This window comes from Micropterus dolomieu, linkage group LG15 (genome assembly GCF_021292245.1).
Source record: "Micropterus dolomieu isolate WLL.071019.BEF.003 ecotype Adirondacks linkage group LG15, ASM2129224v1, whole genome shotgun sequence".
Classification (NCBI taxonomy): domain Eukaryota; kingdom Metazoa; phylum Chordata; class Actinopteri; order Centrarchiformes; family Centrarchidae; genus Micropterus; species Micropterus dolomieu.
Genome location: NC_060164.1, coordinates 18,935,151 through 18,958,761, shown reverse-complemented (window position 1 = coordinate 18,958,761; position 23,611 = coordinate 18,935,151). Strand labels below are relative to the sequence as shown.

Genomic DNA, 23,611 nt, shown 5'->3' with positions numbered 1-23,611 from the left:
ATCATGCTTTGGGGGTGCTTTTCAGCCAAGGGGACGGGACAACTCCATCGTATTGAGGGGAGGATGGACGGGGCCATGTATCGTGGAATTCTGGACCAACATCTCCTTCCCTCAGTGAGAGAGCTGAAGATGGGTCGAGGATGGGTGTTTCAGCACGACAACGACCCTAAGCACACCGCCAAAGCAACAAAAGAGTGGCTGAAGAAGAAGCACATCAAGGTTCTGGAGTGGCCTAGCCAGTCTCCAGACCTGAATCCAATTGAAAATCTTTGGAGGGAGCTTAAAATTCGAGTTGCCAGGCGACAACCTCGGAACCTGAATGATTTGGAGGCTGTCTGCAGGGAGGAGTGGGCCAACATCCCTGCCGAAATGTGCACAAACCTTGTCACCAACTATAAAAACCGTTTGACATCTGTGCTGGCCAATAATGGCTTTTCTACAAAATATTAACATGCTGTTTGTCCAGTGGGTCAAATACTTGTTTTTCCTCATCAGATGGTTATCAATTTTAATAAATTCATATGATGTGATTTTCTGGAATTTTCTTTGGGATTCTCTTTCACTGTTAGAATGTACATATGATTAAAATTATAGATCGTTGCATTCTTTGTAAGTGGGCAAACCTGCAAAATCAGCAAGGGGTCAAATACTTATTTCCCCCACTGTAGCTGTAGTGTCTGATGACATTTGAGCAACACACTGTACATCGTAAGTGACCACTTGCACTACTACAAGTAGTTATCTGAAGTCAAATGAGTGCAAAACTTAAATCATATTTATTAGTTCACTAAGAAAGCCATAATGTTGAGACAGCACAGATTCAACTTGAAGGGAAAAATATGTTTGTCTTGCTCTATTTCATTGTTTTTACAGTTGCTGCAATAACCCATTATCTGTAAAGCAAATCTAATCTACTATCCAGGTGGTTCAGTACCTTGCTGGCTGTGGTCTCCAGAGCTGTCCAATGCTATTGGCAAAAGGCTATCCTGATATTGGATGGAACCCTGTTGAGGGCGAGCGTTACCTGAATTTTCTACGTTTTGCTGTCTTCTGCAATGGTAACCTGTTAGTTCTATCCCATAACATTAGTGACCTGTGATATCTTCAGTGACAAAATATCAGTGCCAGTTGTTTGCACAAGCTCTGCTTAGAATTGTGTTGTTTGGATGATTCCAGTCAGTTTGTCATTCAAAATGTATTTAATTATATAAATATTAATGTCCCATTACAGAAACTTGGTTATTTTAGTTAGTATTATTTATTTATTTATATATTCAGTTTGTAACCTATTCACGGCATTTATCGTTTCTTGGATATTTCCTACAGTGGTGCCAATAAAGCTAATTTGAATTTTAGTTAATAAAAAGGCTGCATCATTATATGCTCCCAATTAAGTAATAGAGGCTATTTTACTATTGATTTTTCTTACTCTGAACCGGTGCCCAGAAGACAGTTCACATTGTCCTTGAGGGTAATGACAGTTAAGCCAAATGGCATTTGCTTTCCATACCATTAGCTTCTGAGTAATTTCAGGGGTACCTCTTTTCTCTCCCTCTGTATGAGCTGTAAATATATGAAACTGGGTAGCATTAATATAATGATCATCTTGATGTGTTTTCAGTTTATTCATTTCATGTACTATAAATTCACTGAGAATCTCTGATGGAAAAAGGTTCTAAAACAAACAAATGCTCTCCTATACACAGTCCACACTTTTACCCAGTACATGATGGTTATTCTTCATCTTGTATGTATTCCTTGATCACAGGTGAGAGTGTAGAGGAGAATGCTTATGTGGTGTTGAGGTTGCTGATTCGTCGGCCTGAGTGTTTTGGCCCTGCCCTGCAAGGTGATGGGGGACACGGTCTCCTAGCAGCCATGAAGGAAGCCATTAGGATCTCAAAGGACCCTTCTATGGACGGACCTTGTACCACTTACCAGTCCAACAGAACACTGTCAGTATTAGATGCTGAATACTGCAATTTTTTGACATGTTCAATCAGTTATCACCAATTTGATAATGCTGCGTACAAATGTACTTTGATTCAAAGTAATGTTAAGATTACAGATTGCAAACAATTAAATAGTTTTAATGCATTACATTTTTTTTATTTTATATTGTAGAGAAATGCTCATCAGTTTTTTTTATTTTTTATTTCTCATCCATTTCTCATTTTCTCACACCAGTTTGGTTGACTGTGCATTAGGGCTGCACGATACTGGGGGAAAAAAAACATTGCAATAGTTTTCTTTTCTGTGATATATATTGCAATATGAAAAAATACATGAATTTTTACCAGGTGACTTCAGTTGCTCTATTTGAAAAGAATTAATCATCCTAAAATCATTGGGGTGATTTTTTAGGGAAAATGCGTAGAATAAGCTGAAAAATGTCTTTTTAGTCTGAAGACTTTTGTTTAAGAACAAACCATCCTTTCTTGAGCTTTAACGCAGTAAACATACTTTAAACAAAATGATAAAAATAAAAGTGCAGTTAAATACACCAGCTCCCGCCCCCCCTTGGGCGGGGCCTATTTTGGCTGTTTAATAAACTGATCGTTGTGATTGGTGGTTCGCTGTGCATGCAGGCCCTGCTTGTCACTCAATAGCAACAAACTCTGTGTATCCAAGAAACCTTAAATCGAATAAAAATCGAAAATGAGAAGTTTTCCATTTCAATCAAGCAGCAAAAAAGTTGTGGTGGTTGACTTAATTTGACTTACTTGATATTGCATTTTTCTGCAATGTGACTGTTGCGCATTGTAAGTTTATTGGCAATGGCGAATCAAAGTTCAAAATCATTCAATTTAAGCAGCATAAAGAGGTTTTGTATTTGAAGAAGAATTTTATTGGCAAAATATATCAACTATACAGTAAAAACAATGTATATTCAGTTTATTTAATTCAATTATTAACTTGTTTTCAAATTGTTTGTTTTAAATACAGACTATGGAAAATCACCTATACTGTATTTAATGAAACACTGTATTGGGGGTAAGGCTATTCAGCACTGTTTCCTTATGTCTTATCGTAATAAGAGTAATTTTCTCTCTGGCTTTTTTGAGCATTTCTTGGATGGACCACAGCATCTGTGTTCAGCCAACCTGCCCTTGGTAAATAGAGGTTCAATAACCTAAATACAAAATTGCAACAATTTAATGACACTGATTATTTTTAAGATGCATCATTCAGGATTTATTTGGAGTGGGAGCTGACTGCTGCTCTGTCTGCATGTCCTTTATGTCTATAATTGTCAGAATTGTAAATAAATAGTAAGGTCATTAGAAATTAGGAGGAAAGACCTTATCTTGCCTGGCTAACGGGCTGCTTTATTTAGGGATAATCAATCATTTGATTCAGTTCAAAATCTTTAATGATTTATTTTAGTTCCTGACAAGCTTTGACCGTTATGATTGTTTCCTGTAGCAGAGACGTTGCCCAGGACATTGATGATGACCTCATTCACATGGGGCACGCCATCATGACCTTCTACTCAGCCCTTATCGACTTACTGGGGCGTTGTGCTCCAGAGATGCATGTGAGTGTTTTTTTTCCCAGCCTTCAGCAGCCCTTCTGCATCAATATCCAATAATGTCGGAAACAATAAAGCCTAATGGAGAAAGTCTGCTTTTTAAAGAACGAGTCAGGGAAAAACAAAAAAAGACTTTACCTTTCCACAGAATGCCCTGGTCCACATACTGCACTTTTAGACAACTGAAAACAGAGACATTTAACTGTGTGTATTTGCTTGACAACAGATTTCCTGCATCAATACCAGTGACAACGTTATTCAGCTTAGGGAGTGAGCACCTGACTGTCAACATAAGCCCCTGATAAAAATTACCTTTTGAAAAGATGATGATGAAAAGATTTATTTTGCCTTTTACAATGGCATTAAAGTACAAGACAAAACAAGACAACAAGGCATTTTCTGTCACAACTTTCAAACACAAAGGCAATTCCATTCCAAAAATCCATTAATACCATAATGAATCCATTAAAACCTTTAAAAGATAAAAGAATAGCAAATAAAATTGTTGGTAAAAGAACTTTTTCCAAAGACAAATAAAAAAAACAACACTTAAAACTAGGGCTGGGCACGTTAACGGGATATTATCTCCTTAACGCATTAATTAAGCATGTTAACACAGTTTATATTATTATTTTGAAAGTCTGTTAGTCACTGAAAGTCACTGGTTCTGAATACACATAGTCAAACCATGGGTCACAGGGTTGGGATGTTGATCAGCCTGCAAATCACCCACCCAAACAAGCAGCGGAGAGAGGCTTCGGGAGACTACGTTGGATGTAGTGTGTGGGAGAAGTAGATAAACAAATGCAAGACAAGCGATCAAATGCCATACCGAAGTGGATAGCTACACACTGCATGCTGATTAGTATTGGGGAAGATGTCGGTCTTAGGAACGTTCTTAAAATCACGACGTAGACGCTTGCTTTTTCCTCAGTTGAACTGGAGACAAGCGCTCTGCGAGTAAACAGCAGGCACTCGGTGGATAGTAACCATGGCGACGGCTTCTGTGCGCTACACAGCTGTAGCCTATTTAACTAAATTATAGGCTACATAACTATACCTGATAGGCCTTCATCTAGTTTTGTGGGGATGTCATGTGAAATCCCTCCTGTTGATGTTCTGTTTAGTAAACAGTAATAGATTCTGGGAACTAACAAACAGCGAGGATCAGTCTCTTTTCCAATGATTCGTGCTGCGCGTTGGAAAAAAACATTTCAAGACAATTCAACTTTGGTGGCGAGCGTGTGCGTGAGGCGACCACTTCACCTCAGTCTAACGGGGACACTTGCTACTGAACATAGTTTATACTGCTACCTGATAAAAGAAAAATGTTTCTGCTGATACCTGTTCAGAAAAAAACAAGAAAACAGATTCATGTATGTTAACCTGTTGCTCAGAAGGTGCCTGTTATGATCGTGGCTCCTGACTCTAACTTGTTTTAACCAACTATGAAAGGTAATGCCCTGGCAGTGGCAAATAGCTTTGGTTTTATATTTGATTTGATTACATTAATGTTTACGTTGAGATTTACAAGAAATACACTACTTTAGAATTTATTAATCAAATTTTGCACATAACTGTGCGATTAATTGCCATAAAAAAAAATGTAGCGTTGCCCAGCACTACTTAAAACACTTAAAAATAAATCAGAAAGAGTTAAACAACAATGTTCCAGAAAATAAATCCAAAAACAGTCTCTACTCAGTGTCTCCACTTTGACACAAATTACATTTGTGCAGCAAAATGGGCTGCAGCTTTAAATGACTGACCAATAACAGAATCTTGTTCTGAATTTTTGTCCAGTTGATTCAAGGAGGCAAAGGAGAAGCTATCCGCATCAGGGCCATTCTGAGGTCACTCATCCCCATTCAGGATCTTGAAGGAGTCATCAGCATCTCCTTTCAAATACCTTCAGTGTCTAAAGGTGAAATGAGCCTACTTGGCAGTCCAAACCTAGCATGCCTGCTATGTCTGCCTCCTAAATTATAATTGTGTTTAAGATCTTTCTTTTTACTCATGAGCTCCACTCAGAGATTTTCGTAGTCACATTTTCCCTTTTGGCACAGGACTGGCCTCTAAAATCTTTACTTTTTATTTGTATGTCCAGATGGTCTATTGGTTGAGCCTGACCTATCCACAGTGTTCTGCCCAGACCACAAGGCAGCTATGGTTCTGTTCTTGGACCGGGTTTACGGCATCAAGAACCAGAGTTTTCTTCTCCACCTACTAGAAGTTGGCTTTCTGCCTGACCTTCAGGCAGCAGTCTCTCTTGACACTGTGAGTAGAGAAAATTATGTTGCCTTGTTCACCTGCTTGAGAGATCCAGTGTAACATTGTAGGAGTGACCTTCATATTAATCCAAGCTTCACCCCAACACCAATAAAAAATATCAACTTCTCTCCCCACCCCGCCCTCCGTCCCTAGCATTGATTATATCATAGCATTACTGTGAAAAATCCTCTTTAACATGACTTCTGATCAACTGCACTGACTTACAAGACATTTTGTTGTCTCAATTTTCCAAAAATAGTTTTAATAGATTTATCTACAGATCATTAATCTAATGTTTAATTACACTTTCTCTATATATTTTTTGATCTCTGGGTTCAGTAAGAGGAAACGTTGTTTGCATTCCTGATCAAGGTCCCCTTTTCTTCTTGCTGTCTCCTCACTCCATCTTTTCTATTTAGTTCCACTTGGGTAATTAGGCTCTGTGTAATAGTCCAATTGGCCTCTCTTTTTCATTACAGGCTGTCTTAGGATCCACTGATATGGCTCTGGCCCTCAACAGATACTTGTGTACAACTGTGCTTCCCCTTCTCACCAAATGTTCAGCTCTCTTCTGTGCTTTAGAGGACCACACTTTGCTGGTGGATTCTCTCATCCAGACAATCTACACCCTCTCCAGGGCTCTTAGCTTGACCAGGGCTCAGAGAGACACTATTGAAGATTGTTTGTTGGCTGTGTGCAGGTAGGATTTTTTTGTTGGTATGATGAAGCAACCCACAAAGTAAGGCTTCTGTCTCCACTTTATTATTTTTTTTATTATTGCAAATGACTGTTGCTGTCTGCAAGTTTTTTCAGCAAGTCTCTAGATTATATATGTTGTGGTGTCAAATGTCATTTTTGGTAGCTTCATCTGTGGTCTGTCATTTTTATTTTTTGATTAATGCAGACACATCAGTACAATCTCATTCCCACTCATTATATTATAAAGACTGATTTTCCCAATTCAGATATAATTTATCAAATTCAATCAAAATGTTAAATTAATTAACATCTTGCCCCTGGCATCTTCTCAGTTATATGAGTCATTTTTCCAAGACATCGTGTGTTGGTGGATGTGATCTGTGTCTGCTCATGTGACTAATTCTGCACTCTTTTGTTTCCTCAGTAAACTCCAACCATCTATGATGCAGCCTCTTCTTCGACGTCTTGTCTTTGATGTTCCCCATCTCACAGACGACAGCAAGATGCCACTAAAGGTGGATACACAAATTGCAGTTTACTAGAAAGTGTATGTTAGAATATATTAGTACACAAAGTTAAAATGATTAATTTGATTGACTTCGGTCAATACTTTTGTCCACCCAGCTCTTGACCAGTCACTACGAGCAGAGGTGGAAGTACTACTCTTTAACTGGAGAGCAGGGTGACCAGGATTTGGCCTCTGAAGAGGAGCTCCACCTGTCGAGAAAGTTGTTCTGGGGTGTGTTTAAGGCCTTGGCAAAAAAGGTAAACCATATTGAATACCTGTGTCAGTCCCAAGATAACATTTAAATTATTAAAAATTATAATAATATTTTCCTGGACGCTGTAAGTCCTACGATTGATTTATCACCCACTTTTTCCATCCTCCTTGAAGTCTATTTCAAGAGAAACTTTAATGTACTTCCAGAAGAACCTGAGTGGAGGAAGATATAACACAAGAGTTACTTTTTCATATCCTAGTATGAAACCTCTCACCCCTAAACAGAATTGTTGGAAATGTGCGACATAAACAATAACTGAATATTTTCTGTTCACTATAAGCATGCACCACCAGCACATTCCTGACTGATACAGAACATGAAAACATCAAAGAACCAAGTTCACATGGTTATTCCAGTCCCACTTGTGTTCCACATCAAACAGCCTCAAACACTGAGCCCACACTCAGCGTTTAATAGAAATGTGTAACTTCTTCATAGAAAAATAACTTACTTTATATGTACTGTAGCTTAGGCGCACAGCATTTTGATTGCTTTATTCATTGTCTAATGCCTATTGTAGATTGGTTAAAAGATCGCTTACGGTGGAGACATTTGAATAAAATATTATAGGAAGGAAAATGTAAATGTCATACAAGTTGAACTTCGATGTGGGATACAATAAACAGTATGTTATACCAGTTTGTTACTTTACATCCACTCACAGTAATTAAGCAAGTTAGTATTGACTTTCTGCAGTAACCACATTTCTTAAAAATCATGTAAACAAGAAACTTCTCTTTTATTGGGGTAAGGGATTCATACTTAGACTTAAGTTGGAGAAATTGGATTTCTTGACCACTTAACAAGGTTTCTAACAGGGTTTTTACTTGGCCATGTGTGTGTGCATGAGATAGACTTTATTCAGGAGAAGTATTTCTGCAACCAGGATGCATCTTCTTCTTTTTTAGAATCACTGTATTCTTGTAAAATGTGGAGGATGGTGACTACAAAATTTTTTGGAGTATTTCATTATTTCACAGATATTGGAACAGGACTGTTTGAGGAATAAATCTATTGATCTCAGAAATCAATAATTATAAACATTTCTCTCTATCTATATTTAATCCCAGCATTATTTCTCCCCTTTCTTATCATGCCAATGCTGTCTCTTTATTTCTTTTTCCCTTCCTGCCACACTGTTCCCAAATCCCACCTTCCTTCTCAAACTCTACAGCCCTATGATCCTCAGTTATTTAAGCTGTGTGTCCAGTGCCTGGCTGCAGTGGCCAAGGCTCTGCCTCCTGACCACATGGACTCAAGCTGCATGTCCCATACAGAGAGAAAATCCTCCATGGGTACAGAAGGACACTTTGACCCCCAACCTATAGATACCTCCAAGTAAGATACTGACCAGGGATAGTTGTTGATTGTTGACAAAAAATAGCAGATGGGGATTCCTGAAGATAGACTGTTCCTCAGAAGTGTAAGCTGTAATTTGGTAGACAGAATTAACTAACACTAAGTGTCATATGAACATTTATTTTCATGCTCTTGATAAATCTTTCCATTTATAATGTGCAGTTGTATCCAAATAAATTACCGTGCAATAGATTTAAATTATGTATTATGTCTTTCCCTGCACTAGTGTGTCAGTGCCAGAGAGACTGGAGTTTGTAGTGAACAAGTATGCAGAGCATACTCATGAGAAGTGGTCACTGGACAAGGTAATATCACAATAATTATTCCTCAACGGCCTGTTAAAGTTGACAAAGTACAGTTGATATATGGAATCCTTGTCAGAACTGAACCACTTAAGAAGATAATGTTTTTGCATGACTCTGTCAAAACCTCTGTTTTGTGTGGTTTAGCTATTGTGTTGATGTGTTTATATTTCTAATTCTAATTGTTTCTTATTCTAATGTGTGATTTTACTGAATCTTTTTCTCTGTCAGTTTGCTAATGGCTGGGTTCATGGGGAGCAGCTATGTGAGAACAGCAAGGTTCACCCTCTCCTCAAGCCATACAGGGCCCTGGCTGAGAAGGTAGACTGAGAAGTCCATTTTTATGAGTGTGTGTGTGTGTGAGAGAATATACTTCAGCAAAGAAAGCAGTGAACTGACAAATCCCAGAGGCTCTTGCATACCAACTGTGGTATATGTAATATAAAAGATTAAAAAGCCTTTGGTTGTGGTTTGTCTTTAGAATATGGAGTGGACAACACACTTCAAGGTTTTGAAATATCAAAATAGTTTGAGCAAGTTCTGCTCTACTGCTGTCCTTTGATGACCTATTGAATTCAATTTTACACGAGGGTTGATCTATATTTCTGAGTTTTCCAGGAGAAGGAGGCATGCCGCTTGGCCATTAAAGAGACAATAAAAAGTATGCTGGCCTTTGGATGGACCATAGAGAGGACCAAAGAAGGAGACACATTTGGCATGCATACCTGTACACGCAGAATCTCTCAGTCTGGACAGGTATAAATACTCCAAAGGCCACATTCGCATAGCTTCTGGTCACCGAACTTGTCTGTCTTAGTAAAAGTAATGTTATTCACAGCTAAACTTCTTCCCTACTGGATTCAACATGTTTATTGCTGTCTGTCCTAGCTGTCTTTTGAAGGAGCATCAACCTTCAGCCCCAAACCTATGGACATGAGCAGCATCACGTTATCATGGGACCAGTGTGTAAGTAATACATTTTACGTCTCCATGAAACACTATTAAAGTAGGTAAACTTTGGTTCTACTTTAATCCTGGCATACAATCTGCAGAGGTGGAAACGCTGGACTATAACTAATGTTGTTGTGTGTAAGGCAAAGGAGTATTGACTTTGTGTTGCACATCTGAATAATTCAAATTATATTTTCTTGCATGTTAACAGGATTATTATTTGGAGTTGTCAGATTATGCGATCATGTAAATGAATGCAGTTGCAGTCTAACTGCTCAGACATATTTGTCTTCTAAAACAGCTTAAAACAAGAAATCATCATCTTGGTCACATATTTAGAGGGATGTGTTGTTATATTTGGGGTACAGGACATAATTCCTTGATGCATCTCATTGACAAAGTAATTTCCTTGTTGAAGAAGTGTGCCTGGTCCCTCCTCCTGGTCCATTAAGATATTGTCTGCTGCTTTGAAAGGGAGTGAGAGGAGCTGATGCGTTTGGCCATTATTTAAACTCACTCTGCGTTTGCATCCCTGCAGTGAAAAAGTCTGCCAAACTCATGTGCCAGACAGTTGGAAGATAGATTTTTACTCTTCTCTTTTCTTTTCATTTCAATAGGCTATGGCAGAACAGTTGGCTGAAAACTATCACAATGCCTGGGCTAAGAGGAAGAAATTAGACCTTGAGAGTAAAGGTACAATAATATGTCAACAATTATTCTATGAAATCTCCTCTCCTCTCCATTAGCAATGTATTTGACCCGTTTCTGTTCTCAGGGTTTGGCCATTCAATGCTTGTACCCTATGATACATTGACTGCCAAGGAGAAGACCAAATTCAGAGAAAGAGCCCAGGATGTCCTCAAGTTCCTTCAGCTCAATGGCTACACTGTGTGGAGGTGAGTACAGAATGAGCCAATCTTTCATGTCACAGTGGTATTGCTCGAAGATACAGCACAACCAGTGAGTAAGATAATTGCATTGCCTCTTTATCTTCCCACTGCATAGTGTTGTCTTGAAATTCTGCAAATAAATAGTCCAGATTATACAGTATCCAAAGGTAGAGCTAATGTTTGATTTCACTGCCTCTGCAGGGATCGGAAGACAGCGGAGATGGACTTTCCAGCCATAGCCAATTGCTTTAGCTACACTCTCCTTCAGGTGGTGCTGTCTCACACTGAGGATACCCAAGAGCACATGTTGGAGCTGGGTAACATAAAGTGTTCATAAATGTATAGACCAAAAAAAAGATAGATGTAAGATAAAACACATAAAGCTTCCACATTATACATTCCAAATGTATGACTGAACAATGTCACTGATACTGTAAGATTTTGAACACATAAAAAACTTACTTTTGAGTGGGCCTTGAATTTTCAGTGTATGAATAATGAGCCATAGTCTCTGGAGTCTGCTTTCAGCACATCTGCCTCAGGGCAGTTTTGATTTGAACCATCACAAAACGTGAACCTGTCTTTCTTAAGTGAAACTTGCATAGAAACACTTTAATTATTTATATATTTTTTATTTCGTCCTTAGTTTCATGTCTTTGATTGCATAGGATTCAGTATTTCATTCTGTTTTTCTTTCCAGAGGTGATGCAAGCCAGAGGACAGATGTCTAAAGGAGAGAGCGCTCCACGCCAGCAACCAATACATTTTTTCCCCAAGGTTTGCCTCAGATCAGTGCATATCTAAACACTAATCTACTGTCCAATATGGAATCTCTGACATTGATTTAGCTCCCAGTTTAAATTTTCCAATGCCATTTTTCTTCCCTGTCCCTTGCTTTTTTCATAATTCATTCAAGCCATCCAATTTTAATTTAAATTTTTTGTTAGATTGTTTCCATGGGCAACCCCTCAAAGTAAAACTCTTTGTGCTGTGTAATATGTTTAACCATTTTGAAATCCATGTAGGCGTGTCTATTGCCATCAAGACATGAATAAAGGCTTCCCACACACAGCTCTGCATCTAAGGAGGCAGCAAATGAAAAGTGTGACCACTGTCTATTACTCCATTCTGCAGGTTGTCCTTCCTCTTTTGGAACAATATATAAAGAGCCACCGTCTGTATTTCCTGTCCACTTCGCTCTCAAGTGTCAATAGAAGCCATGCCTCAAAAAAAGAAAAGGAGATGATTGCAAGGTTTGTGTCAGTTCCAACAAAACATGCAGTATGTTGATTACACTAACAAAATGTTCTTATTCTCTTGCACATCACATTGTTATGGGGCAATTCCTCAGGCATGTTTTGCATAATTGAACAGTTTTATTTAAGTTATTTCTTTTTTAACAGTAGAAGCCTCCTCTTCTGTACTGCCATTCTTCTGATTTTGTGTCCTATAATTACTTTTTCCACTCCCACCTCCTCATTACTTCACTTGTCTTTTCTCCTCACATCTAGCCTCTTTTGTAAGCTTGCAGCTCTGGTAAGACACAGGATCTCACTCTTTGGTAAGGATGGTGTGGAAATAAACTTTATTCAGAAGTTGTTGAAAAAACAAGAACTTGTTCTTGTTTTTTGTTGCTTCCTTGGTTTGCTCTTTGGTTGTCCATGGTTGTGTCTGTTTAGTGCAGTTTTCATCTTTGCTTTCTTGTGTGGGTTTTCCTAGGAAACGAAGCCTCATCATTTGCCAGCTGCCTCCATGTTTTGGCTCAGGCTCTGGATGCCAGGTAGCTAGATGGCACTACTGTCACACTGTGCCTAAATCGATCTCCTCGCTCTCCCTGCGGTCACATCAGTGTCATACTACCATGTCTGAAGATGAGATGACTGGTGTAATTGAGCCACTGATACACTGATGCCATCTAATTGTGGTTGATACCACTTTTTCTCCCTGAGGACAATGCCTCTGAAGCATGACGTTAGAAATGGAGTCTTAGCTCTGCAGAGATGTCATTTGGACTTCTGGTGGATAGATTAGCAACAAATTTAGTCCACTTAACTGGTTTATTATGGCTTGCCAAAAGAGACACTTCAATCTTAAAATTTTCTACATTTCTTATTTAACATATTTCCTTTTACATTATCTGTTTTTGTAGAAAGTGAATCAATAAATATTATATAATTAAATGTATTACTTACTCTTAAAATTACATATACAGTTTATCCAGATGTTATTCCTTGTGACAAAAAAACCCTAAAATGTTCTTACTCTTTGGCCCTAGGACATTAATGAAGTCAGCCCCAGAGTCTATCCAAGCATCTCTGCATTCATTCTTTGAGGCAGCTGCAGCTGATCTGGAGATGACTGTAGAAAACCTTTCTGTGACCTTGGTCTGTTTGCCTCAGAGTAGGACTCAACAGGCTAGGGGAGTGGCCAGAGTTGTCAGCTACACAACCTCCATTCTTCTCCCTACCCTCACTTCCCTCTTTCATCATCTCAGCATCCAAAACTATGGAGTGGACCTCCTGGGTAAGGCCTATCTTGATGCAAGCCACTGTGAAGGTAGAATGTCTGAAATTACAGAGTCTGTAATTACACATGTCTGAAATTTAGGGTGTAAGACTCTTACACCCCAAAATGCACAGTTACAGGCAGTAAACATACCTCCCTGTGTTATCTCACAATAGTAAAATTAAAACCACCGGCACAGGTGTTTTCTCTCGTCTCATTTGTTTCCCTCCATATGCTACGGAGCTGGAACAGCTGGTTTCCATGCCCCTGAATCACTCAGGGACACCCTCCCCTCAACTTCCTAACTTCCACATCTTTTAAACCAGGTCTCATTAAGTGTCTCCTCATGGCCACAGAGCAGCAGGAGCATATTGCCTCCTTCACTAATATTCTGACAAGAATCATTCATTACCTGAATCAGCAGCCATCAAGCTTAGCTTGTCCATTTCTGTGTGACTCAATGCTGTCAGCTGTTCTTGATTGTTTCTGAAAGTCGATCTCAGCTTTAACCATCATCTTGTCTTTCTAGTGGGGAGGATCCAGGTGTACTGTTGCAGAATCCTCAACAGCCTCTACTCTCTTGGCACCAGTAGCAGCATCTACATGGAAGGGTACTGCCTGCTGTGTGATTTAAGAGTTTGTGCTAATGACAATATCTTCTTTTAATCATGTTTAATTCTCTTATTTAGTATCTGTCCATTTATTTTCACATAACCTTTTGGTTCAAAATGGTACCATTTTCTATGCATACTGGACATACAATACTTGATCATAGAAATGATGAAATGCATGATTTGTGAAATTAACATTTTTGACATGACATACAAAAGAATAACTGGCAAGTAAACTTGCACTAGCAATCCTACCCCAAAGAGGTTAATAAGATTTGTAAGATTAGGCAGTCCCATGTCTGTGTCGTAACACAGCGTTTTCATACAGACAGAGGCCAATGGCAGGCGCTTGTCTGGCAGCCCTGACTGGGACTTTTCCGGTGTGCTTCCTGGAGCCAGCCCTAGACCTGAACAACCCTTACTTCATCTACAACACTATGAGTGCTATTGAGAGAGAAGGTAATAAACAAACACACTGATATATATAGATATATCAGTTTTGTCCGTTTAATCTTGGGCGTCTTGAATAACTCTTAACCCTGCAACTTAACCCTTCTGTTTTCTCAGCGTTATTTTTACTTATCTGTTTCTGTTAGACCTGGGGCTGCCAGATCAGGTGGAGGACATGTTTCCTCTCTTACCTTCTCTGGAACAGGCTCTAGAGGAAGTGGAGGAGTTGGCAGGCGCTGGTGCCGGAGCTCGCCAGGCCCACTACATCCATGTCACGGAGGTCACCTTACCCATGCTGTGCAGCTACATGTCCCTTTGGTGTCGCTGGGGCCCTGACGGCCAGCCAGACAGTCCAATTTGCTCCACTATCATTCCTCAGCATGCTAGCGACCTACTTGGCCATATCCTTCGTATTATCCACAACCATGTGGGTGCTAGCCAGGGTGACTGGATGAAACAGCTGGCAGGTATTGTAGTCATGTGCAGAACTGTGATTGTTGTGTGGATGTCTTTATTCCACATCAGTTTTGCATTTTATTCTCCTTTTTTTCCACCATTAAGAGTTTTTTTTTTATTCCTTCAGTGTTTTCTCAGCCAATCATACGCGAAGCCCGCACTGAGCTGTTAAAGAGCCACTTCCTGCCACTGATGGAGAAGCTGAGGAAGAGGGCCGAATGCCTGCTGCTGGAGGAGGAGCACATGAAAGCAGAAGGGTGCGATATCGCCGAAGCAGAGTTGCAGATACAGGAGAAGTTCACTGTGCTGGTGCGAGACCTCTATGCCTTCTATCCTCTCCTCATCCCATTTGTGGATTCTAATCGGTAAGGCATGCTACCAAGAAGCTTAGTGGAGAGACAAGTTTATTTTGTGAGGCCAAAAGCTCCAGGAGTAATTTGAACTCAATGGAAAGTGAAACTTATTTTAATATATTTTAGATTGACATTACTCGGTAATTATCACCTGACTTCTAAAGTTCTTCAGAAACCTTTTGAACACCAAATTTTACATTAGTGTTTGTTGAAATGGTAAAACATTGAGAAAAGGCCTTCAAGTAAATAACTGTTGGCCTGTTGTAAACAGTAGAGCATTTTTTTGCGAAAAGAGTAAGATTCATGGATTTGAGTGGTTAATTTTGTTTTTATTTAAGGCATATGTTTAAATTTACAGGAATAAATTTACAGGAATAAATTCAGCGATTATAATGGGATATGTTTTGGTCTGTCTTGTCTCAGAGCCAGCTGGCTGAAAAAGTCAAACCCTGATGCTGAGCAGCTGTTCAGCATGGTGGCAGAGGTCTTTATGTTCTGGGCCAAATCTCATGTGAGGATGACACATAATAGTGTTTTTGCTTATTCTTCTAATGTCATTACTATCCATCTGAATAATGTACCCCATAAACCATGCATTTTTATCTTCACCTGTGCTTGCTACAACAGAATTTCAAATGGGAGGAACAGAACTATGTAGTCCAACATGAGATCAACAACTTGGCTTTCTTGGTCAACAATTACAAAATGTCCAAGGTCAGACATTTTTCTAAATTGACCTTATGATATAATGAAATGTCTTTACATCAGACACTACTTTTAGTTCAAAGGTAACCACAAAACAGTTGACTCAAAGTGTTCACTCACTGGTCACATTTCTCCCAAATTATGAGTTCACAACTTTCTGTTCATTTTATTACGGTCAAAGTCTCAAAAAATTTATTTATGTTCATGGTTTTCTAATATTAAGTTCGACCATGAAAAGAGGATGATAAAGAGGAAGGGGGATCGTTATTCTACACACACCTCTCTTATTGTGGCTTCCATGAAGAGACTGCTCCCTGTGGGACTCAGGGTTTGTCTTCCAAGTGACCAGAGCCTTATCACATTGGCTAAGAACAGCTTCACTCAGGTCAGTTGGAAATGTGGACAATACCAGCATTAATGCAGTCCACAGCATGACAAAACCTTTTAAGATGTCAATCACAGTGTGATAATCTGCAGTGTGTTATGATCCCCGTGAAGGTGAGTTTCTTAAATTACATGTCTGGTATGTATTTTTAATGTTTAATGGTCATTATTTGCTTTCCATAGAAGAAAACTGAAGATGAGATTCGAGAGCAAGTTTTCAATTGCCTTTTACATCTTCAGAGTCAGGTAAAGGCTGTCACTGCATCTTCATTCTTGTGTAATAATATTTGTATAGTATTTAAGTATTTTCAATTAGAGTAAGCGGTATTACAACACATTTTTGGGGGTTTTGTTTCTTTTTATTTGCACGAAAAAAAAGATTCTTACAGTACAAAATTAAAGAAAATCCTTAAAGATGAAATTAAGTGCAAATGACAAGAAAAAGCATATTGGTTTTATGAATTCCTAGAGTGTAAATTAAGTGCATATCTTTTCTCTTTTGTGCGTTCTAATTCTGCATAGTCATTGACATGCCAAATAAGTGTGTGGTAAATTAAACTGAAGAATGCTCTTATAGCCTATAAAATCCAAAGCTGTTTTAATAATCTCAGCCAGTGACTCATTGTTCACCAGAGACACAGAGTATACATGCAATATTTGTTTGTTTATGAGTCAGTGATAAATATGTTTATTCATAAGTCAATGATGATAAAAGCATAAATTCTGCTTTGTCATTAGCATAGACAAACTTTTAAACAGAATTTCTATCATTTTTGCACAGCCCTTCCTTTGTTGGTTGTATGCAAATCAGTTATTATTTTCAGTTAAATATTCAGTTGTTGATTGTATGAGAATTCAAGCAAGGTATTTAAAGGCAACAAGGAAAGTAAGATTCAGAACAATGACTTTTGATTCCTTAATGATGTTTATTAGCCTACCCATTTCAAACCAAGTCCCTCATTTATTCTTTCATGTGTTCTAGCAGCCTTTCTAAAAATATATTTAATTGAATGGTTGAAATACAGGCAAAAAACCCCCAAAACAGTGCCTTTCTCTTTACAGGCGTCAAACTTCTTGAGGCAGGAGACCCTTCATGCAGAACACCTGAGCCAACTAGGGGCCATCACTCACACCCAAAGGACTGTAGAAAAGATTTTGGAAATAGCTAGAGTCCTATATTACCTGGATCAGGTGAGCTTTTAAAGCAATATAAAAACATTATTACTATTATTGCGATTAATATTGACTAGCAACTATGTATAGCATGCTACCTCGACAACCCAGCTGTATGCTTGCTAATAATTTATTTGAAGATGGGTCTCTGAGAAGGCTTGCTTTGTGTTAAGAACATAGAGACTAACTTATCAGCAATAACTTAAAAGCAGTAGTTTTGGACAAATCTGTGCAGCAAATTCATGATACCATTCAGCTGTGGATTGATTCAGGAATCTTCTCTGCGGGCAATTCTTCCTCCAGCGCATCATGGTTTGATGGGTCTTTTGTCAATTAGGCATGGGCTGGTATAATAACCTTAGGCAAAAATATAATGGTTTCAGAAACGTAGTACTCTTCATCTTCATCTGCCTCATTAGCAAGCCAATAGTATTTATTTCAACAGTGCTAAAGACGCTAACTCTCGTAGCTTGTTGCAAATGTTCATTTCAAGATAATGTTACCTTAAATTTAGCAAAGAGTGCTGGGTGGTGCTCCCGTAGATGGGATATCAAATATGTCTTTTTCGACAGAGGAAAATGTTCAGGGGCTCCCCTCCTTCGGCTATCCTGCACACAGGTGACTGACTGCTCGCCCCAACATGAGGGGGTCATGTCACTGTCTACGCTTCACACAACCTGCAGGATTCCTGCACCGTCTTTGAAGAGACACAAAAATACAGCTGATACAGTAGCAACGGTATCGGAATAATTTAGTGGTTTTGAAATCTTGACTTCTTCTTACGGCGATATACCACTGATAACTGGCCCAGGCCTATTGTCAATGTGTTTATGAGAGAGAGAGTGAGCAAGCAAGTAAGTGGGGGGCTGAGCGGATCCATGCACTGTGTGAAGCTCTGCAATGAAATACGATTTACCCATTTTCAAAAGTAAAAAATATCGAAAATCAATATGTGTCGATCAGTGTTGACATTGTGACAGGCCGCCACAAATAAATCAACAGTTGTCACTTTTTCTGTCAACTTAGAGGCGAGAAGGCAATTTTTTGTAGGCCATATTTATGTTTTTTGGAGGCCTTTTTTATGGAACACATGCTGACATGTCACTTTAGGAAAAGCAAAGATAATTAAAGCTGCAAGCAGCGTTGGGCGGGCCCTCGCACGTGTAGGGCATCGGGGTGTGAGGCGGCCGCGTTGCATATTCTGGGGCTGGTGCGGGTGTGAATTTGCTACGCCCTTGGGACGCTGCATGAAGGTGTTATACGTCACTTCCTGTGTCCCCTTTGTGGAACTACATAGCACTTGGCGCTATGACTATAAATGAATATTGGCGTGTAGATGTGTTCGGGGCGGGACAGTTCTGCACGTAAAGTTTTGTGCAGATGTGAGCATGTACACTGAAGTTACAACAACTTCCTGTGTCATGGCAAAGCAACGAATTTTGACGCCACATCAAGGACACGCCATTATCCAAAAACTCACAAGATTCACAACATAGCTTCATCAATGGTTTAAGGCTCTTCTCAGACTGTTTTGAAGCAGGTGAGGTAAGTATGTTGGGAGTAGTACATAACAGCGTAAAACTTGACACTTTCTGTTGCCAGCAGGAGGCGCTATGACATTATGTGTTTGTTGGCATATGGATGTGTTGGTGTAGATCTGAGCATGCACACTGAAGTTATAACAACTTCCTGTTTCACAGCTAATCATCAATTTTGGATGCCACGCCATGGACATGCACATTGATGAAAACTCACAGATAGCACAACTTTTCATTGTCAATGCCTTTAAAAGGCACAGCAGAAATTGGAGGCAAATGGACTAAATCCCTAGGAGGAGTTCGTTAAAGTACGGAGTGTGTAAATCACCCAAAATGTCCATTAAATCCAAAATGGCTGACTTCCTGTTGGGTTTAGGCAATGGCTATAAGAGGCTTTTTGTACGTCTCGACATGATACACGTATCACAGAAATTTCATACACGTATGTAAAACTTAGTCCGGGGGCTGCTCTGTAGGGTGCGCTAGCAAGCCATTTTGCCACACCCATGTGCGAAACCCATAAAATATAAAAAATTTTGCCACGCCTGAATTATGTGCAAATTTGGTGAGTTTTACAGTATGTTTATGCCCCCCAAATTGAGGTTACTTATCGATAGAAAGAAAGAAAATAATTCCTTCATTTTCAATAGGGACCTCGCCCTAATAATGAAATCAGTGATGGCTGAATTCCATTTACACTGTCATTGCTTACTGGGACACAACAGAGCCATTGTTAATGTTATAATTAACACCTGTTCTCCACTGCTGCTTGTGCTATGTTGACCGGTGAAAGAGCAGTGTGCATCAAGATGGCTAGCATTAGAGGAAACATTGGAGAGATTCAGCCATTCTTTCACACACACATATTCTGCTGGAGGTGCAAACAAAGAGGTGATTGAGATTGCACTTGAAATCTTTCTATTTTCGTCTGTGCCAGCCCATAACCATGGTGAAGTGGTGTAGTGCAGAGACCTACACGATCCATCATCTAATGAAAAATGAGGATGGCAGCTTCAAATATGGATTTTTTTAAAATTACAGAGCCATGGGAGACGAGTGCTGTGTGTGAAGAGTTGTTCTGGAAAAGATCCAGTCAGGCAGAAGCCATGGGCACCAAGACATTAAGTAAAATCTGTCCATTCATTTATTAGCAGTCAGATTGATGATTTCTTTATTTTTTCTCACAAGTAGTCACAAATATGCCACTTCTAGGACAAATATTCACACGTTACAATGTAGTAAGTAACATTCACGCCAATATTATGATTTTCAACATAGCCATTATGAGTAGTCAATATATTAACCACCCATAGGATGAGCAAATAATGACATATTTTAAGATTTTGATAAGTAAATTTGATATAGCACTGAAATGTAATCCGATGACATGTTGACTTATGTACTGCAAAAGGAAGATAAATATCAACTCCAAAGTCTTCACCACACACTCAAAAAGGCACACCTTGTTGTGTTTGAGCATGCATGACATCACTGTAGCTAAAAGAATAGCTTACATGTTTGAGCCTCAGTCAGACCCAGAGTCTCTTGTGCACCAAAATCAGCGACTAGCAGATGTATCAGAATGGTAAGTTTAGTTAACGTCTTTGTTTATGTTGTTTCTTAGCTTGTTAGATTTTAACTGACAGTGGCTGACACAGCATTAGTGGTTGTAAAACATAAAATAATTATACCATGTTACAGTGTGTTCGCATTTTTATCACGTAGTAGATAGTGGAAGGAGGCTCCAGGGTCCAGTTTACATCCAAAAACTGTACACTGCCATGTTTTCTGTCAGAACTTTCACTATGCCAGTGCAAACTCTCACTCTGTACTGACAAGTCCTCTCTGCACTGGAGGTTTCAGGTTTCTTTGGTGGTGGTGTTTGCTAGACAGCGATCGGCTTTCAAATTTGTTACGTAACAAATGTAGCTTGCACAGAGTGCGTTTGAATCTCAAATTTTAGGATGGTCTACAGACATCTCCCCCTTCAGTAGAGGATATGATCATATGTATGTTTTCTCCTCACATTGGCCTTTGATAAAGTCTTATGTTGAAGTCTTATTATTATGTTCTCTAAAAATCCCTGATGAAAACTCATCACTCAGAGTACAGTTTTCCTCTTTAAATAAAGTGACTTCTCATCATTGAATGCAACCTTCCTCCGTCATCAAAAACAAACTACCGCACACAGTGTGCAGTAGTTTGTTTTTGATTTTACATAGATTTATCCTGCTATCTCCTAGCACTTCATTGTGTTGCTGTGCTCGGGGAATTTTTTGTTTTTGTCTTCCTCTGTCATCGTTAAACTCTGAGAAGAGAAATGTGTTTGAGTAAAGGTTCTTCTGGTAGCAGTTACAGTAGTGTTTTTTTTATCTAACATCATTATCCAACATGATTAGTTGGCCCCACATGGCTTTGACAGACCATTGTTGACCGTGTTTTGAATCGTTTGCCAATGTACAATTTTAGAAGCCGCACCTTCACTGCATGCTGGCTGTACTATATTGCTGCACTTTTGATTAATTTCTAAGAGCTGTTGTTAACAGCTTCCTTTTCAGCTGTTATGGGATAAAAAACTTGGGTGTGTTTATATTACAAACACTACTGTATGCAGAATGTGTAGCATTCAAGAAAGTAATACCTGCAGTGCTAATGCATGATGACTGCAAGACAGATGCCTGAAGGTGATCCTCTGCAGTACAACAGCTAACTTTAAAACCCCTTACATCAATGGAGGCTCATTTGCACTGTCTTGTTACTGTTATCTATCTTTGGTTTTGGGTTCAGGTGGAACACCCGCAGAAAAGTAAAAAACCTGCATGGCACAAGGTCTTATCCAAACAGAGGAAACGAGCAGTGGTGGCCTGCCTAAGGATGGCTCCCCTCTACAACCTACCCAGGTACAAACACATTATGTAAATTTAGAAGTGTTGCACTCACAAAAGTGCTATTAGTGCTCAAGTTAATTTCTCATTAACCAATTTAGTGAACATTTTGCACTGAATGAGCCTTGTCAGAGGGAGATGTTCTAATGAAATGCCATATGGGTTTTGTATGGTCTTTTGTTGGAGTAGTGTTTTCAGACACTCTGAAGTTATGCATCAAAATGTTAACAGTTGGGCATCAAAATGAAGAGTAAAAAGAGGTAGGAAAAACAGTGGTAATTAATTAAGGGTAATCGACAAGTTAGCCTTTAAGTGATTGTTTTAAATCACAGTAATTTGTTGCTTGATCCATTAATTGAGGTCTTTGTCTTGATCTGCTGACAAGCACAATATGAGTCAGGGAAAACCATAATTTCATCATATTTTGTTGGATTCCTTTCTTTGCCCTGGAAAACAACTTTTGACAAGTTCAAATTAAGAAATGGTCATCGCCCGATAGCTCACCTGGTAGATGTGAGCGCCCATGTACAAAGCAGAGTCCTCACTGCAGCAGCTGGGGTTTGAGTCCAGCCTGCAGCCTTTTCCTTATTGTCATCCCCCCGTCTCTATCTTCCACATTTCCTGTCTCTCTTCAGCTGTTCCCATCAAATAAATCCAGAAGCCCAAAAACTTATCTTTAAAAAGATATAGAGAAACGGTGTATATGCTTTTTGAACTTGAACAGTAGCACCATAGAACTACAGACCTATTGAAGCGTCTAAATGGAAGCTCTGCATTGTGCAGGTGACACTACTGTCTTATGGGAATTTTGCTTCTTTTGAATATGTGGCTCTTCAGCTGAATTCCTCTTCTCGAGCTATTTTTCTAAATATCTACAGGCCCCCTAAATACTGTCAAACTTTTTTGATGACTTTGGTGAACTGCTGTCTATAGTCTGTATTGACTTTGGCTGTGTGGTTATTGTTGGTGATTTTAACATCCATGTTGACAACCCCCAGGAAAGAGGGACTAAAGAACTGTTTTGTGTTCTTGATAATTATGGACTGACTCAGCATGTGTCGAAGCCCACGCACAATAAGGGGCACACTTTGGACTTGGTCATCTCCAAGGGTCTGGACATTTCCAAAGTTGTGTTGACTGATGTTGCTCTCTCTGATCATTCCTGTGTTTTCTTTGAGAGTGCTATCTGCGTGCACACAAATGTACAAACAGAGGTAATCACAAAACAGCATATCACTGAAAACACTAGTGAAAAATTTATTGAGGCTTTCTCCTCAACACCCGCCCTCTCACGGGTCTCAGTCAATGAGCTTCTAGATAATTTCAGTTCTAAAATTACAAATGTTATTGATGCCATTGCACCAGCCAAGGTGAAGGTGGTCTCTGGTAAGAGAAGATCTCCACGGAGAAATGCCACGCTGGTTAGAACTCAAAAAAGAGAGAAAACAAATCTCCAGGTTCATTATGACATCTATAAAGAGAGACTTCGCATTTATAATTTAGAGCTGAGAAATGCAAGGCGGTCCTTCTTCTCTGACATCATCACCAAAAACACTAATAATGCACGTGCCCTGTTTGCTACTGTCGACAGGCTAACCAACCCTCCTGTGTCTGTAGCCTCTGAACTTCTATCCACCAGGGCCTGCAATGAATTTGCTTCCTTCTTCACAGACAAAATTCAAACAATTAGACAAGCAATCAGTGCCTCCATGTCAGTAACAGGATATGTCTTGTCCCTGTGTCCACTTCAAAACAATTCATATAG

The 23,611-nt window shown here is 39.2% G+C and overlaps 1 protein-coding gene across 1 annotated transcript in view; it reads left to right on the top strand.

The window, feature by feature from the left end:
- Positions 1-23,611, top strand: part of ryr2b (ryanodine receptor 2b (cardiac)) — an 87,847-nt gene that overhangs the window by 42,786 nt on the left and 21,450 nt on the right. The window contains exons 45-76 of the mRNA XM_046071431.1: positions 923-1,058; positions 1,769-1,955; positions 2,589-2,597; positions 3,427-3,538; positions 5,336-5,456; positions 5,640-5,809; positions 6,283-6,503; positions 6,927-7,017; positions 7,127-7,267; positions 8,459-8,622; positions 8,870-8,948; positions 9,177-9,266; positions 9,564-9,701; positions 9,834-9,911; positions 10,514-10,589; positions 10,672-10,792; positions 10,988-11,103; positions 11,487-11,563; positions 11,921-12,039; positions 12,298-12,347; positions 12,506-12,566; positions 13,062-13,309; positions 13,821-13,902; positions 14,231-14,361; positions 14,499-14,819; positions 14,936-15,173; positions 15,585-15,672; positions 15,789-15,875; positions 16,090-16,251; positions 16,434-16,496; positions 17,313-17,441; positions 21,749-21,861. Coding sequence (XP_045927387.1) covers positions 923-1,058; positions 1,769-1,955; positions 2,589-2,597; positions 3,427-3,538; positions 5,336-5,456; positions 5,640-5,809; positions 6,283-6,503; positions 6,927-7,017; positions 7,127-7,267; positions 8,459-8,622; positions 8,870-8,948; positions 9,177-9,266; positions 9,564-9,701; positions 9,834-9,911; positions 10,514-10,589; positions 10,672-10,792; positions 10,988-11,103; positions 11,487-11,563; positions 11,921-12,039; positions 12,298-12,347; positions 12,506-12,566; positions 13,062-13,309; positions 13,821-13,902; positions 14,231-14,361; positions 14,499-14,819; positions 14,936-15,173; positions 15,585-15,672; positions 15,789-15,875; positions 16,090-16,251; positions 16,434-16,496; positions 17,313-17,441; positions 21,749-21,861 — 4,019 coding nt within the window. The remainder of the gene's footprint in view (positions 1-922; positions 1,059-1,768; positions 1,956-2,588; positions 2,598-3,426; positions 3,539-5,335; positions 5,457-5,639; positions 5,810-6,282; positions 6,504-6,926; positions 7,018-7,126; positions 7,268-8,458; positions 8,623-8,869; positions 8,949-9,176; positions 9,267-9,563; positions 9,702-9,833; positions 9,912-10,513; positions 10,590-10,671; positions 10,793-10,987; positions 11,104-11,486; positions 11,564-11,920; positions 12,040-12,297; positions 12,348-12,505; positions 12,567-13,061; positions 13,310-13,820; positions 13,903-14,230; positions 14,362-14,498; positions 14,820-14,935; positions 15,174-15,584; positions 15,673-15,788; positions 15,876-16,089; positions 16,252-16,433; positions 16,497-17,312; positions 17,442-21,748; positions 21,862-23,611) is intronic.